The sequence below is a fragment of the Myotis lucifugus genome, unplaced genomic scaffold, assembly GCF_000147115.1.
Source record: "Myotis lucifugus unplaced genomic scaffold, Myoluc2.0 scaffold_121, whole genome shotgun sequence".
NCBI classification, from domain to species: Eukaryota; Metazoa; Chordata; class Mammalia; order Chiroptera; family Vespertilionidae; genus Myotis; species Myotis lucifugus.
In genome coordinates this window covers 1,337,779-1,355,374 of record NW_005871169.1, presented here as the reverse complement: position 1 = coordinate 1,355,374, position 17,596 = coordinate 1,337,779, and the positions used below count along the sequence as shown (strand labels likewise).

Genomic DNA, 17,596 nt, shown 5'->3' with positions numbered 1-17,596 from the left:
TACTGTGTCGGGAACAAATTGTGTAAACAAGGCTTTGTAACTAACTTTGTGGTTTTTGCAAATAAAAACGCTGTAACTCCTGTAGTCGACACTGCAGTTCAGCCTCTGCTTCGGCAGGGTGCTGTAACTGTAGTCGCTGGCCAGCTTAATAAAGGCTCCTAAATTTTGATCTGAGTCCCTGGTGGTCGTCTCCGCAGGTCACCCCATTACAGATCAACAAAACTAAGAGCTGGTTCTTTGAAAGGATAAACAAGATTGATGAACCTCTAGCCAGGCTCACCAAGAAGAAAAGAGAGAGGACCCAAATAAACAAAATCAGAAATGAAAGAGGTGAAATAACAACCGATTCCACAGAAATACAAACGATTATGAAAAAATACTATGAACAACTCTATTCCAACAAAATGGACAACCTAGATGAAATGGACATATTCTTAGAAAAATACAAGCTCCCAAAACTCAACCAAGAAGAGTCGAAAAACCTGAATAGATCGATAACTACCAAAGAAATTGAAACAGCGATCAAAAATCTTCCAGCAAACAAAAGCCCTGGTCCGGATGGCTTTACAGGGGTGTTCTACCAAGCATTCAAAGAAGAAAACTAAAACCTATCCTCCTCAGACTATTCTAAAAATTCAAAAGGAAGGCACACTTTCAAGCTCTTTCTATGAAGCCAGCATTACCCTAATCCCCAAACCAGATAAAGACACCACAAAAAAAGAGAACTACAGGCCAATATCCTTGATGAAGATAGATGCTAAAATCCTCAACAAAATCCTAGCAAATCAGATTCAGCAATACATTAGAAAGATCATACACAATGACCAAGTGGGATTTATTCCAGGGATGCAAGGATGGTTCAATATCCGCAAATCAATAAATGTGATACATCACATAAACAAACTGAGAGACAAAAATCACATAATCATATCAATTGATGGAGAAAAAGCATTTGACAAAATCCAACACTCTTTCTTGATAAAAACTCTCAGCAAAGTGGGAATAGAGGGATCATACCTCAACATAATAAAAGCCCTACATGACAAACCTATAGCTAACATCATACTCAATGGGCAAAAACTAAAACCATTTCCCCTAAGAACAGGAACAAGACAAGGATGCCCACCTTCACCACTCCTGTTCAACATAGTACTAGAAGTACTAGCTATAGCGATCAGACAAGAAGAAAAAGTAAAAGGCATCCAAATTGGAAAAGAAGAAGTAAAACTGTCCTTATTTGCAGATGACATGATATTATACATAGAAAACCCCAAAGACTCCATCAAAAAACTACTAGACCTAATAAATGAATTTGGCAATGTAGCAGAATACAAAATTAACACCCAGAAATCTATAGCCTTTTTATACACCAATAATGAACTCACAGAAAGAGAAATGAAAAAACAATCCCATTTACCATTGCACCAAAAAAATTAAGATACCTAGGAATAAACTTAACCAAGGACGTAAAAGACCTGTACTTGGAAAATTACAGGACATTGAAAAAAGAGATAGAGGAAGACATAAACAAATGGAAGAACATACCATGTTCATGGATTGGTAGAATCAACATCATTAAAATGTCCATACTACCTAAAGCAACTATAGATTCAATGCAATACCTATTAAAATACCAAGGGCATATTTCAAAGATCTAGAACAGCTGTGGGCAAACTACGGCCCGCGGGCCAGATCCGGCCCGTTCGGCTGTTCTATCCGGCCCACGGCGCCGAAAGAGCGGAGGGTTCTCTTGCTCTCCCCTCCGCTCCTTCACCAGCAGCAGTGTTAACATGGCAATGTCAGGAAACACGGCCACAGCTCCTTCTTCTGAGTGGGCGGATTTATATCCGCCCATTCAGTAGAAGGAACAACCTCTCAATCTTCCAGAGGCTCCTTGTAATGCCCACGGATGCGTCTCCCGACATCACCCTGGGAATGCGTAGACACGTTATCGTGGTGATGTAGGGAGACACGCCCCTGGAGAGCACAGTATCAGAGCCTTTGCCATCTTCAGTATAAGGTATGTTATTGTGCTATGATTCCTCCATTTTTTGAAGTTTCAAATTATAATAATTAGTGTTTACATTCTTCTTGTTAAAATGTTTGAAATGAATAAAACTATTGAAATTTTTAAAAAAAGACCGTACCCTTTTATGTAATGATGTTTACTTTGAATTTATATTAGTTCACACAAACACTCCATCCATGCTTTTGTTCCGGCCCTCCGGTCCAGTTTAAGAACCCATTGTGGCCCTCCGAGTCAAAAAGTTTGCCCACCCCTGATCTAGAACAAACTCTCCAAAAATTCATCTGGAATAAAAAAAGACCCCGAATAGTCACAGCTATCCTGAGAAAGAAGAACAAAGTTGGAGGGATCACAATACCAGACATCAAACTATATTACCAAGCCACAGTTCTCAAAACTGCCTGATACTGGCACAATAACAGACATATAGACCAATGGAACAGAATAGAGAACCCAGAAATTGACCCAAGCCATTACACTCAATTAATATTCGACAAAGGAAGCAAGAGCATACAATGGAGTCAAAACAGCCTCTTTAATAATGGTGCTGGGAGATTTGGTCAGATACATGCAAAAAAATGAAACTAGATCACCAACTTACACCATACACAAAAACAAACTCAAAATGGCTAAAGGACTTGAATGTAAGACGGGAAACCATAAAAATCCTATAAGACTCCATAGGCAGCAAAACTGCAGACATATGTCATAGCAATATCTTTACAGACACAGCTTCTAGGACAGTGATGGCGAACCTTTTGAGCTTGGCGTGTCAGCATTTTGAAAAACCCTAACTTAACTCTGGTGCCATGTCACATATAGAAACTTTTTGATATTTGCAACCATAGTAAAACAAAGACTTATATTTTTGATATTTGTTTTATATATTTAAATGCCATTTAACAAAGAAAAATCAACCAAAAAAATGAGTTCTGACACGCGTGTCATAGGTTCGCCATCACTGTCCTAGGACAAGAGAGACTAAGGAAAAAATAAACAAATGGGACTACATCAAAATAAAAAGCTTCTGCACAGCAAAAGAAACCATCAACAAAACAACAAGCCCACTGCATGGGAGAATATATTTGCCAACGTTATCTCCGATAAGGGTTTAATCTCCAACATTTACAGGGAACTCATACAACTCAACAAAAGGAAAATAAACAATCCAATCAAAATATAGGCAAAGAACCTAAATAGAATCTTTTCAAAAGAGGACACTCAGAAAGCCAAGAGACACATGAAAACATGCTCAAAGTCACTAATCATCTGAGAGATGCAAATCAAAACAACAATGAGGTACCACCTCACACCTGTCAGAATGGGTATCATCAACAATCAACAAATGACAAGTGCTGGCGAGGATGCAGAGAAAAAGGAACCCTCCTTCACTGCTGGTGGGAATGCAGACTGGTGCAGCCACTGTGGAAAACAGTATGGAGTTTCCTCAAAAATTTAAAAATGGAACTGCCATTTGACCCAGTAATACCACTTCTAGGAATATATCCCAAGAAATCAGAAACACCAATCAGAAAGGATATATGCACCCCTATGTTCATAGCAGCACAATTTACAATAGCCAAGATTTGGAAACAGCCTAAATGCCCATCAGCAGATGAGTGGATTAGAAAACTGTGGTACATCTACACGATGGAATATTACGCTGCTGTAAAAAAGAAGGAATTCTTACCATTTGCAGCAGCATGGATGGAACTGGAGAGCATTATACTGTGGGGCGCGGCCAGAGTGTTTTGGACAGGTTCAAGCCTTGGACTACTGAGAGGGCACAGTCATCTCATTGCCACGTGCAAGTCCCAGCTTGGATAGCAGAGCCCTACCAGCACAATTATAGCCAACAGCTATAGTTGCAAGCTTGAGCCTGTGGTCCGAACACGTGGCCCCATGTGCCTGCGTGATAGAGTGCAGGTGCATGTAGTTGAGTGGGACTGAAACCCACGAGAATATTGTAAACTTGATCACGCCCTTACTTTGCCTCGTGGCATCTGCTATAAAATAAAGACACGGCTTGTGGGCCTGTGGGCGTCGTCGCTATCTCTCTCCATCAGAGGAGCAGCGTCCCACCGAGACCCAGCTTTCATTCTCATGTCTGTCTTTTCTAGGCCTTTCATTACCCCCACTCGGGATCACCCTTGGCCGTGCCAGCGCGGCACATTATGCTAAGTGAAATAAGCCAGGAAGTAAAAGAAAAACACCACATGATCTCTCTCATTTATGGACAATAAAGAACATTATAACCTGATGAACAAAAAGATAGATACAGAGGCAGAGAAGCATTGAACAGACTGTCAAATTACAATGGGAAGGCTGGGGAGTGCTGTGGATGGGGAGGAGGTAAGAGATCAACCAAAGGACTTGTATGCATGCATATAAGCATAACCAATGGACAAAAGACACTGGGGGGTAGGGTGAGGGCATGTTGGGGGGGCGGGGGGCCAGGGGAAGGTCAATGGGGAAAAAAAAAAGGAGACATATGTACTACTATCTGTAATACTTTAAACAATAAAATTAAATTAAAAAAAAATAATAATATAAACTATATGTATGTAAGGTTAAAAAAAAAGAAAAAAAGAAAATGTGCCTAGGGGAAAGGAATTTTGAAAAGCAAATTTATAAAATTAAAATAAATAATAAAAAAAATGAGAAAGCCATGAAAAACTATGATCTTCCACAATTTCCTCCTACCCCTACTTTTAAAGTTGAATTCAATAACCAAACATATATCGAATTTATATCAAATACTTATTAAGTCTTTCCTTTTACAAAATCAATCCTCATCTCAATATTTCCTGTGCTATACACATAAAAATCATGTAAATTCTGACAACTAAAGACAGAGAAATATGCCTGTATATCACCGCAAATGTTCTAGACTGGTATAAAACATAGTTCAAAAATAATTTTAGCTATAGCTCAGTGGATAGAGTGTCGGCCTGTAGACTGAAGGGTCCTGGGTTCGATTCCCATCAAGGGCACATGCTCGGGTTGCGGGCTGCGGGCTCGATCCCCAGAAGAGGGTGTGCAGGAGGCAGCTGATCAATGATTCTCTCTCATCATTGATGTCTCTCTCTCTCTCTCTCTCTCTCTCTCTCTCGCACGTGCGCACACACTCTCCCTTCCTCTCTGAAATCAATAAAAACATACAAAAAATTTAAAAAAATTTTTTTATCAAAATACTTCAGTTAAGTCAAAGTTGATAAAGACAAGAGGGTCATTTTTATGAATGTATTGTGATATTCATGATACTTTAAAACATTTGATACTATGAAATGATATTGCAGATATGGTGAAATTAACCTTTCAAAATATTTTCTTGCTTTTGTTCCCTTTATACACACTGTCCTTGCATGACATATGCATCATTTGCATAGACTACAATACCAGGAATTTGCTGATAATATTCCTAAATGTGACACCAGGTTTAATGGTATATATAGTTCCAATTAATACTTTGACAAACAAAACCATTTCAAGTGAGCTGAACTGATAAAGTAGGCAAAAACAACACAAAACAAGGTTCAAATATACTGCAGTGAAGAAGTAACTCCACTGGCTGAAGGCTACTTTTACAAAAGTACAGAAAAGAGGGTGAACTTACACAAAATTTATCAAAATAAATCGAAAGCAGCAACAAAATCTAAGATTCATTCTGGCTCAAGTATCTTTATTCAGGTTGTTCATTTCTCCATTCCTGTCCCACTCTGAGAGATTGCCTAACTTCAGTTTAATTTCCCACATATCCTCATCTTTGCCATTTACCTTGCAATAACCTGCCATTCTGACTTGGGCTCAGCAATGTGATATGTGTTAGCCAATAGGATGAGAGTAAATGTAATGCAAACAGAGAAACGAATAGCACTTGAACAGCTGGCCTTGCTCTACTTTGCCCTCAGCCACAGCCAACTCTTAATGATTGCCCTCAGCTAGGCTAGCCATCTGTTCCTAGCAGGAGTATAAGAAACACAAGGACCAGAGGCAGGGCACCCTAATGGTCTCAGCTGGGGTCACTTTACATAAGCCAACACCAATCAAAAAGTGAATGAGCCTACGCAAGATCATCAGATCCCCTAGTTAACCAGCTCTGGATCAGGTGCACTGAACAGTCTTCCCTTTGGAATTTGAAATAAGTCAGATTACGAATGTCTTCAAAATGTTTCATAAGTTACATGTAGTTCCACCTTCATCACTGAAATGTAATACACTGACAGTAGTTTTGCTGTGAAGACAATCTTACCTGATCATGCATTAGTGCTGCAATGTGTGTTGTTTTGCCTCCAGGTGCTGCACACAAATCTAGAATCTTCTCTCCAGGTTGAGGATCCAGAACATGAGTTACAACAGCAGATGGCAAATTCTATAAGAACAAAAAAAGATTATCATTATACTAAATCAATTTAAATATCAGAATCAGAGAACGTAAAGAAATCTTTGGAGGTAATATAATACAACATCCTTTACCAAGAGTACATTTTTTGTAACTTCTAGAATCCTGATGCATGGATTCGTACACACTGAAAGGAAATTAATTAGAAGAAATATTTTAATATCACTATTCGCATCTTGCTAATGAAAAGAAAATAGGACTCTACCAAGTCTCCTATCTACCTACTCCAGGACTTCTATGAGGATCAAATAAGATGAGGCATGGGAAAATGCTTCACAAACATTTGGTTAAACTGTAAAATGTTTGCACCTGGCTATAAAGCAAGTTGGGTTCCTAGGCTGAAGAAACTCCAAGGAAGCTAGTTGCTAGAAAGGAAGCCAGGCATTGCTATGTGACGTCATTACCTGGCACCCACAGCCACCATTTCCAGGTTGGGCTGGGCTGTGAGCCGCATTTTGAACCATGGGGTCTTGACAGCGTTGGTTGTGATTTGGTGGGCTGTCGCTCGGGGTGGTGGCAGGGCCTGTGTCCCACTTGGGGGAAGCCGAGTGTTGGTTTGTCAGTGCCAGGTCCGTGGTGCCGTTTATATTTAAATGGCCAGTGCGTGTCATGGCAGCTCCTGCGTTAAGCATCTGCCCCTGATGGTCAGTGCACATCATAGCTATTGGTCGGATGGATGGACACTTAGTCTTTTATATCCTATCTAATAAAGAGGGAATATGCAAATTGACCATCACAAAGGTGGCGGCTCCCAGTCCCCTCAGCCCCGCCGAAGTCCCACAGTCCTTTCAGCCCAGCCGTGGGGGAGAAGGGGAGGTGGGGGGGGGGAGGCACAGCAGGCGCACAGTGCGGACCTGCCCCTCCAGCCCCCCCAAGCCGCCTAGGGCCTGGCCCAAGGGCGCAGGCAAGCCTTTGGGATGTCAGCTTGCCCAGCGGACGCCCAACGCACAGACAAGTCTTGGATTTCGGCTGCCCAGCTGCCCAGCCTCCCAGGGCTGCCCGAGGCTCAGGTAACCAGGGCTGGCTTGAGGCTTGCGCTGCCGGCAGTGGCAGCAGCAGAGGTGTGATGGGGGCATCGCCTTCCCCTGATCACCAAGTCGCCTCCCGCCCTGAGGGCTCCAGGACTGTGAGAGGGGGCAGGCTGGGCTGAGGGACACCCCCTCCAGTGCATGAACTTTCATGCACCGGGCCTCTAGTATATAGATAATGGTGTCAGGAAATTCTCCATTTCCTCGAGTATCCTAGGATTTCATAGAACATTCACACACATGCACACACACACAATGCATTTCTCTAATCAATTCAGCAAAATAAGCATACTGTCCTTTCTCAATTCAGTGGTTCTCAATATTTTGGAGGCCAGAGACAGAGAGATCCCTTAGAAATATGAGAAAGCTCTGGATCTTTTCCCCAGAAAATTTATAAGAATTTGCAACTTCAGGGGCTTCATCATCTAACTCCCATTTTGAAATCCCAGTTTTATACAGCTAATGCCACTGAAAGGCATGTTAGAGTTCCTATCTTCTCACCACTACTACCTTTCAGTAGGAGAAAAGTAAAATGTAAGAAAAATTTTAGCTATGTCTGATAGACACACAAAAATATATTCTGAGATAATACAACCCAAATATACCTCTACCTATAGAAGTAAGTTATATCAAATCATTATTAGTATTAGTTATATATGAATTGTTACTAAAGGATGACAGCTTTAAATAAGATAGAATAATATCACAAAATAATTACATTTTAAAAAATATTTGGCAAAAAAAAAGTAGAGACTAACAAGCATAGGGCTGTTTAAAGTTTTTAATTCATTCTCACACCAAAACATTAAATCCATTAGTATGTCCTCAAGAACTGTGAGAAGGTTACAAGATTCTCAGTGAATCCAAGATCACCAGTTCAAAACAGAAAATCAATGGTGAGAAAGGAGACATAAGAAGCAAGTTTCCACACACAACCCCTCCACGTGGATACAGGAAGCATTAAAATCAATATAAACAACTGAGGTACCTGAAAAGCAGACCCTCCACACTAAACACCAATAAACAGCTTCACCTGTTACAGATAGTTTTTCTTAACAGCCAGGTCTATTCCAAAAAGACTTAAAAGTTGAACTCTAATATGAAAAGACACATAAGTGGCTAATAGAGATTCTTTAGCTAGAGACAAATGGTTATGCTTAACTCCTAATAAAGATAAGATTAATATATGGATCAAAGATGACAGAAATTTTCACTGTCAGTTAAGTAACACATTAAAAACTTCTGGTCAAGCAATAAGTAAACATTATGAAATAGTCCAAGTAAAGACTCTTCACTATGTATTTAAATGATGGCAGTTTCTTAAAAGAACTTAGTCTACTACCTTTCTCTATAGTATTTCTCAATCCTGGCTACACAGGAGTATCATTTAGTGATTTTTTTTTAAATATTCAGAAACAGACCATAAAATTCATATGAGATAACAAGAGATCCCGAATAGCCAGAGCAATCTTTAGAAAGAAGAACAAAGTTGGAACCATCATCCTCTCAGATTTCAAACTCTACTATAAAGTTTCAGTGGTTAAAACAATGTTACTGGCATAAAAACAGAGATCAATGAAACAGGAGAGAGAGCCCAGAAATACTTTCACATATATCTGTTCAATTAATTTATGACTAAGGAGATAAGAATACACAAACACAATAGTGAAAGGACAATCTTCAATAAATGGTTTTGAGAACACTGAACAGCCACATACAGAAGAATGAAACTAGACCACTATCTTACACTATAAACAAAAACCAACTCAAAATGGATTTAAGACTTGATCCAAGAACTTAAACCATAAAACTGCTAGAAGAAAGCAAGGGCAGTAAGCTCCCTGACATAGGCCTTGGCAATCATTTTTTTTTAACTGATACCCAAATAAAAGCAATGAAATAAAAAATAAGTGAGACTACAACAAATTAAAAAACTTCTGGAGTCTCCGGGTCAAGATAGCGTAGATAAACACTGTGTTCACCTCTTCCCGCAATAATATCAAAATTACAACTAAATTACAAAACAATCATCACTGAAAATTGCCTGGGGAAAATAAAAACTGCCTGAAGACCAGTTCAAGAGAATCCCCATAACTAAGGATATAAAGAGGAGGCCGGCCGAAACCAGTTTGGCTCAGTGGATAGAGCGTCGGCCTGCGGACTGAAAGGTCCCGGGTTCGATTCCGGTCAAGGGCATGTACCTGGGTTGCGGGCACATCCCCAGTGGGAGATGTGCAGGAGGCAGCTGGTCGATGTTCTCTCTCATCGATGTTTCTGGCTCTCTATCTCTCTCCCTTCCTCTCTGTAAAAAATCAATAAAATATATTTTAAAAAAAAAAAAAAAAGAGGAGGCCGGAAGGAGGGGTGGGGACAAAAACGGGCTGATCCCACACCTACGTGTAGCAGATAAAAGTCAGGAGGGATATGTCAGCTGCGGAGGTCCTGCCTGAGGAGTGAGGGGTCCCAGCCCCACACCAGGCCTCCCCAGACAAGGGCTCCTGTGCCAGGAAGCAAAGTCCCTATAACTTCTAGATGCAAAAAGCAGTGAGAACTAGAGCTGAGTGAGATGAGGGCTGCTGGAGACCCAGTCACTGAAGAGCTTACCAGGCCAGGAGACAGACTTAACTCACTTTCAAACTCACTTGCTCTGAGTTCCAGTGCAGGGCCAGCAGCTGGAAAAGCGCCAGGGACATATGGGGAGAAACGGAACTGCCTGGCTTCATGGCGAGGGCTGGAGGACAGGCACCACTGTTCCTTTTTTGAGCCCTGTCTGACATAGCTGGCAGGATGAAGTGCTGGCAGGTGCCATGGTTCCGCTGTTGAGCCCTCTCCCACCAGCTGACAGGCAAAGCAGGCATCAAACCTGCAGGCTCCATTAACCTGGGTAACACTGTTCAAGAACCCTAACAGATCTGATCTTTGATATCCTCTTATATTGGGAATAATAACAATAGTAATAATAATACCGCCTAACCAGATTGCAACAAATCAGTTCATGTAAACACAAATACTTAATAAACTGAACAAGGCAAAATAAATTACAGTGGAACCCTGGTTCTCAAACTTAATTGGTTTCAGAAGGCTGCTCAAGAAGCTATTTGTTTAAAAACCGAATCACTTTTTCCATTAGAAATAATGTAAACTGAATTCATTCATTCCAGACCCCCAAATGATTTCCTGTTTTAACCTTTCTTATATACAGTAAATGTCTAATGTACTGTTTAATCTATAAGCAAACACTTCTTTTCTTAAATCTATGGAACCACCCCCTACTACCTTAAAGGAATCACTTTCAGCACACGTTCCAGGGTTGTCTTTCAGAAGGTCAGTTTTTCCTTACACTGCCTCCAAAATACTGTCACTGGCTGATTGCTTTTCATTTATCCAAATCAACAACCATTTTTCCACCTCTTCAATTGCCTGTGATCATTGTTTCTTTCACACTCTTAGCAACATTAGCAGTCTTCATGGCCTCTTTATATTTTAAAATTGTGCTAATCATCCATTTCACAGGCAACAACAACAAAAAAAATTTCACAGCACAATTTCCTGAGATGTTAACAACAAGTGAGGTTTAGTGGTAAACTGACTGGCATTCTCCTCATTTGTGGCCTGAGAGACACTTCTTGTCATGCTGATGTATCAGCAGGAAGGGTTGTTCAACAACTGAGACATATTTTCCATGAACAACTTGGTTGAGAACTGAATTGTTCGAGATGGGAGACGTTTGAGAACTGAGATTTGACTGTACTTGTTACAGCACCATAATTAATAACCACCTGACAAAATCTGTTAGCAGGAAACCATTTGAGTCTTACTCAAAGTTACAAATGAACATTTATATATAGTAAATGCATATATTATTTTCAGATTAATATGTTGAAATGGAAAGCAACACTTATGATAAGCTTTATATTAAAGCACTCTTGGGTAAAAAGGTAGTTAATCAGTTGAGAGAAAAAATAATGCTTACAAAGTTTTTTCTTACTGCTTAACCAAAGGTAGATCAGAAAATATGTAAATAGACCACAAAAATGTATTAATAAAAGTAAAAAAAAACACCTTAGATTTCTAATAATTCACTGTAGTATGTTTCAATGTCACTAAATATTACACTTTCACAATTACTTACCTGTAGAAATAAGTAGCTGGGCAGTACATTATCAAATGAAGGGCTGAGATATACTGGTTCTGTCATTCTTATGCCTATACCTCTGAAAAGTAGGAAATCTAACATTAGTCTGTATAAGTTACATTGCCTCCCATATGTGCCCTGACTGGGAAACAACTGGCAACCTTTTGGTGCACAGGACAATGCTCAACCAACTGAGCCACTCCAGATGGGCAAAAAGAAAAAAAAATTTAATCAAAAATAAATTTTACCAGAAAGTCAGCACTCACATCAATACTTGTGGTCAAAAATTAATGTTTGGATTTACTCAAACCAAATTAAAATATAATTAGTTTTAAATCATCTCTGGTTGTTACTGGCTCTAAATATATTAAATTTGTGGACAATCCAGTTTCTTATGATGTTTCTCTTTCACATCAATGTTTCTCTCTCTCTTTCCTTCTCTCTCTCAGTACGTCCTACCTAGGTTGAGGATTTAAAAAAATTTTTTTTTCTTTTTAAGTTATATTAAACTGATAGGGTTTTTCCTTTCACAAAACCAGAATGTTTAAAAAGATCTGGGGAAGTTAATATAATTCATCCTTTTTCAAGAAAAGTATTGTTCTCCAAAGATGAAAAAATTTCAAATCAATAAAATTGAAAAGGAAAAGTAAAATTATTTGTGTACATCATGACTAGTTGCTTACTTAAAACTCTTTAATCTGAGCATTTACTGTTACATCATTTTTTTCTAAAAAACATGGAAATATGGATCAAGTAATTTCCAGTTAAATTTATACCCCCCCAAATTTTTCATATAATGCTACTATTTTTATAGAGTTTTTAATTTCCCTTGAACCACAAAAAATGCTTATTTACCCCAAACAACACTTAATAACATACTTCCGTTCAGGTAGCCCATTGAAGATTCCTCTGCGGCTTAATTCAGAAATCCCATTTCCAAGAAATACTTTTGTTCCATCAAATTCTTTGGCTCCTTTCTTACATTTGCCTTTAATATCAGAATATACAGAAACAACATCTCCAGCTTTCATAACTAAAGAAAGAAGAAAATCATATTATAATGATATATATTTGAATAGAAAAACAGTTAAAATTCTTTAAGCTAGACTGGAAAACTCTAAGGACAACAACAGTGGCAAGTAGCAGCCTAAAATGGCTCATCAACTCAATATAATCGCTAACAGAAAATAATGACATTTTGTTTTTAAATATCTCTAACAATAATTCTAAATTGAAGATTTTTTTTCTAGGAAAACAAAGAAATGAAATAGTCTTCAAAATATCCTAACTCAACTGGAAGTCTTTAGCTAAGCAGAAAAGGAAAGTTATCTTCTTGCCCTAACCGGTTTGGCTCAGTGGATAGAGCGTTGGCCTGCAGACTGAAGGGTCTCAGGTTCGATTCCGGTCAAGGGCATGTACCTTGATTGCGGGCACAACCCCAGTAGAAGGTGTGCAGGAGGCAGCTGATCGATGTTTCTCTCCCATCAATGTATCTAGCTCTCTATCCCTCTCCCTTCCTCTCTGTAAAAAATCAATAAAATATATTTTTTTTAAAAAAGAACCTTATTTTTTTTAATATGTTTTTATTTATTTAAGAGAGAGAGGAAGGGAGAGGTAGAGAGATACAAACATCAATGATGAGAGAAAATCATCGATTGGCTGCCTCCTGCATGCCTGCTCCTGGGGATCAAGCCCACAACCTAGGCATGTGCCCTGACCAAGAATGGAACCATGACCTCCTGGTTCATGGGTCGATGCTCAACCATTTAGCCACACAGGCCAGGCGGGTGGAAAGCAATCTTCTAATCTAAATTATTTTCCCCAAACCTAATATTCCCTAAAAGACTTCATATAAATCTTGATATTTTGACTCCACCCTCAAATTTCTAAGTTTCCTTCAAAAGTATTCTTAAAAGCATACACTCAAATTCCTCAAAGGAGTCTTTCTAAATCCCATAACCCTGTTGGTATTTCTTCGCAGTTTTCCTATTATAGCAATTAAAGCAGATTTTAATAATAAGCACATATATTCATTTATATGAGTATATGTACTCTTTGAAACTCTAGAGTCCAGAGCTGATTTATATGGCTGATTAAATCTAGCTTTGTAGTCATTTCAATAAATTATTTTCAATAAAAAAAAAACAACAGTAACATTAACAATTGTATTCTACATCCAAAAAATGTTTTAAGACCTAACCTATTATAAATTTGTCTAGTCCATTAACCTGACAGTAGTAGAGAGGAGCCCATCAGCTATAGCTAGGACTGTTCAAATAGGTCAGGGGTCAATGAACTTTCTGTGCAAAGGACAAGTAAATATTTCAGACTTTGTGAGCCACATAAAGTCTCTTGACATATGCTCCTTTGTATTATTTTTTTACAACCCTTCATACATACATTTTGAAGCTGACACAATTCCTGGAACATAGACATGGGCTCCTCTTAACACGGCATTACCACATTGGGCTCCAACAATGGCTTCACATTGTTGTTTTGCTATGTTCTTCCTAGGGTCATAAAACAAGAGAAATTTAACACAGTAATATACCTCCAACAAGTACCAACATTTTCAATGTTTCAACCTAAATCCTAAGGAACCTCTTTAGTATTGATTGCCCCAAGATAATGCCATTAATGAATAAATGAGAAAGAGAAATCTGAAAATAGAATAAATATTGAGAAAAGAGTTTTTTTAAAAAAAGAAGATAGGCATTTGAGAAAAGGAAAAATAGAAAGAGGTCCATCTGATAGAAGGCAATGAAGTGGCACCAAAAATTGCTTAATCATTTAACAAGCATTGCTGTTTTCATAACAAGATTAGAAGAGAAATAAAGTCCATCTTCAAAGACTAAAAAAGACAATATACAAGGGATTCAAAAACATTTCTTAAAGTGATAGATTGTTGCAAGGTAAATTATTAGTATTTTAAACAAGATGGACAAAGCTAATTTTTCTTTCTTTAGTGCCCAACTATTTTTTTAAATATTTTCTAATTTCTCACCTCCAATTATTCTTTAGATCACTAAAATCTAGGTATCACTTCTAATACTCAGATTTTTTTCAAAGTTCAACAGGTATCAAGGTAATCAAGCACTGAGTCTCTAATGAGTGTCCCTGGTTGCAACATTTCAGATGTGTTGTCACAACTCCTTGCTGGGGGAATTAAGTGTGTCCCATTTTCTTTCCATCATCTCTAGATGATCAAGTCTCACTAAACTTCTCAGCTCTATACTACCCCTTCCTGGTGCAACACATTCTCATTGTTAGGTCTCTATATCTTAATGAGGTTCATGCCCCAAGCTCCAAAACATGCTGCCATCTCTTCTCACTTTGCATTCTATCCCTTGGCAATCCCATGATTTTAATAATCACTTATAAAAATAATCCATGTATTCTAATGCTTAACCTTTCTAGACCCTGAATTGATATTTCTAATTACCTGCAAGTAGCTATATCTAGGTATTCCAGTTACTTAAACCCATTAAGTCCTAAACACTGTTATTTTTCCTGATTCACTCTTCAAATCTTTGGCAACACTCCAAATCTTTTCATTCTTCTGTTTCCAATCTTGAACAAAGTGTCATTATCTGCCTTGAAAATAAACTAGAAACCTCAGCATCAACTTAAATCCCTCCTTCCTAAACCTTTTACCTTAACATTCACTGAGTCACCAAATCATGCCACTTGTAATTCTGATAGGTCTTCTGGGCCCATCTCGTGACATCAAGCATACATCTCTTAATCTGATTACTGAATAGCTTCCTGCCTTTTACCTTTGCTTTCAGATCTTCTTTATGTCTTTAGTGTTCTGCAGTTTCATTGTGGGGTATCTAGACATGGATTTATTTTTACTTTGGGCTTCAGACACATTGTACTTCTTAAATTTGTCTTTCATACAGTCTGGAAAATTCTTAGTCATTAGATTTTTGAATATTTTTTTAAATAAATCTTTATTGTTCAGATTATTACAGTTGTTCCCCTTTTTTCCCCCCGTAGCTCCCCTCCACGCAGTTCCCACCCCACCCTCTGCCCTTACCCACCCCCCCACTGTCCTCATCCATAGGTGTATGCTTTTTGTCACCGGGTCAAAGGTCATACACATGGAAAGTGTAGCTATTTCCATCCGCAACGTGTCCCTGTGCTCGGAAAGGTCTCTCACAACTTGTTCACGCTCTACTCAGAAAGGTTACGGAGCCACGTAACGGCTTTTTAAAATAATGTATCCTCTTATGTTTAAAATGAGGATTTCGCTACCAAAAGTGAGGAGAAAGCAACACTATAGCTGCTCTCGCCCCTCTTGCCCTTCGGGTGATAGTTGTGCATGGGGCTGTGAGCTGGTTCGCGGGCCAAGATTTTTGAATATTGTCTTAATCCTATTTTTTCTACTCTCCACATCTAGGACTCATTAGAAATATGAAGAACCTTTCATTCTACTTTCCATGACTCAACTTCACATTTTCAATTTCTTTATCTCTGCTGCATTCTACATAATTTCCTTTGAGTTATCTACTTCAATAATTCCCCATCAGTTGAGTCTAACATACAATTTAACTCACTGAATGAGTTTTTAATGTTAGTGATATTTTTATTTCTAAAAATTACTTTTCTAGTCTACCTTTTCTCCCCTTTTGGGCTCTTCTATGTTTTAGATTCCTACTTTTATTTTCACTTGTGTTAAGAATACTGATTTTATAGTCTCCAGATAGTTCCATCTGCTCAAGTTTTGGGGGAAACCCATCCCATCAGTTTCTCTATATGCTGATTCTCACTCACGGTGGTTTAAAGTGTAGCTTTAAATCATGAGAAATGTGTGTGGCCTGGACTGAATGTGTGTCACTCTAGAGTGTTTTGCCAAGCTCCTCAAATTTGATCTCAAATTGAGATCAAATTTTTATGTTACTTTTCCAGATTGCAGGTCTCAAGACCACCTTGGAGGTTTGATTTTGAATTCCAAGACTTCATGAGGGATGGAATCACAGTTCTGCATTCTCAAAGATTTTTCTTCAACCCAGACCCGAAGACAAGAGATTCAATTCCTAAATTACTGACTCAGGGTATTTCTCACCAACTAGTGTTAACACCCCATTGTTAAAACCAAAGCCCCTAAATATGAGACCAACTACCTCCTCTCCCATACCCTACAATCTCCAAATATTAGTTCACAATCTTACTGCTCTGTTTTCAATTACTCTTCATTCTAATTCCTGAGTATTTCACTTAAATTCTAAATCACTCAGCTGTGCACTTTGTGGCCTATTTTTTATTTAGTATTCCTATAAGTATGTAACAGAAACATTTCCAGGTTATCTAGTTCACCATATTGTTGGAAACGACTTCTTCTCCAGTCTTGCAATTCATCTTATACACACACACACACACACACACACACAACAAACATTTCATGAAATATCTTTACTAAAGGCAATACAATATGATATATTATAAAATACCCCATTTCCTCTTTAAAATGCTCATTTAAAAAACCCATGAAATTAATTTCACAACCTACTACCACAATGTGCACACACTTTGGAAAACAGAGCTTTATGCTACTACCAATATTATGTTCCTAAAATACAGATTTAATCATAATAGCTGCTATGACCTATGCAAAAAAGAAAACATTGCTTAGTTAAAAAAAAAAAAAAACTCCTTTACATATCACAGTTTGCCTTTCCCAACTTCTTCAACCTCATCTTTCTCCAATCTCTCTAAAATCAGTTGAATAGCCAAACCTGATCACGTTTGTGATGAACCACCATACATTTTCATGACTCTGTATCTTTGGATATGCTTTCTCTTTACCTTGCCCTTGTCCACCTTACCTCCTCATCAGCCTAATTCCTACTCACCTTCAAGGCCCAACTGAAATAATATCTACTTGGAGAAAAATCTTTACCCATGTCCTTGTACTCAGCCGTTCCCAGACTATGTTCTGGTGGTCCTTAATTCATACCTATACTGTGACATTCAGCACAATCTGACTTGTACCAAAGTTCCCT

At 38.5% G+C, this 17,596-nt stretch overlaps 1 protein-coding gene across 6 annotated transcripts in view; it reads right to left on the bottom strand.

The window, feature by feature from the left end:
- NSUN6 (NOP2/Sun RNA methyltransferase family member 6) overlaps positions 1 to 17,596 on the bottom strand; it is a 61,864-nt gene that overhangs the window by 25,773 nt on the left and 18,495 nt on the right. For all 6 annotated transcript variants that reach the window (XM_006093712.3, XM_023758073.1, XM_023758076.1 and 3 more), the window contains 4 exons: positions 13,992 to 14,101; positions 12,471 to 12,624; positions 11,589 to 11,670; positions 6,279 to 6,398 (listed from right to left, as the gene is read on the bottom strand). In XM_006093712.3, coding sequence (XP_006093774.1) covers positions 6,279 to 6,398; positions 11,589 to 11,670; positions 12,471 to 12,624; positions 13,992 to 14,101 — 466 coding nt within the window. The remainder of the gene's footprint in view (positions 1 to 6,278; positions 6,399 to 11,588; positions 11,671 to 12,470; positions 12,625 to 13,991; positions 14,102 to 17,596) is intronic.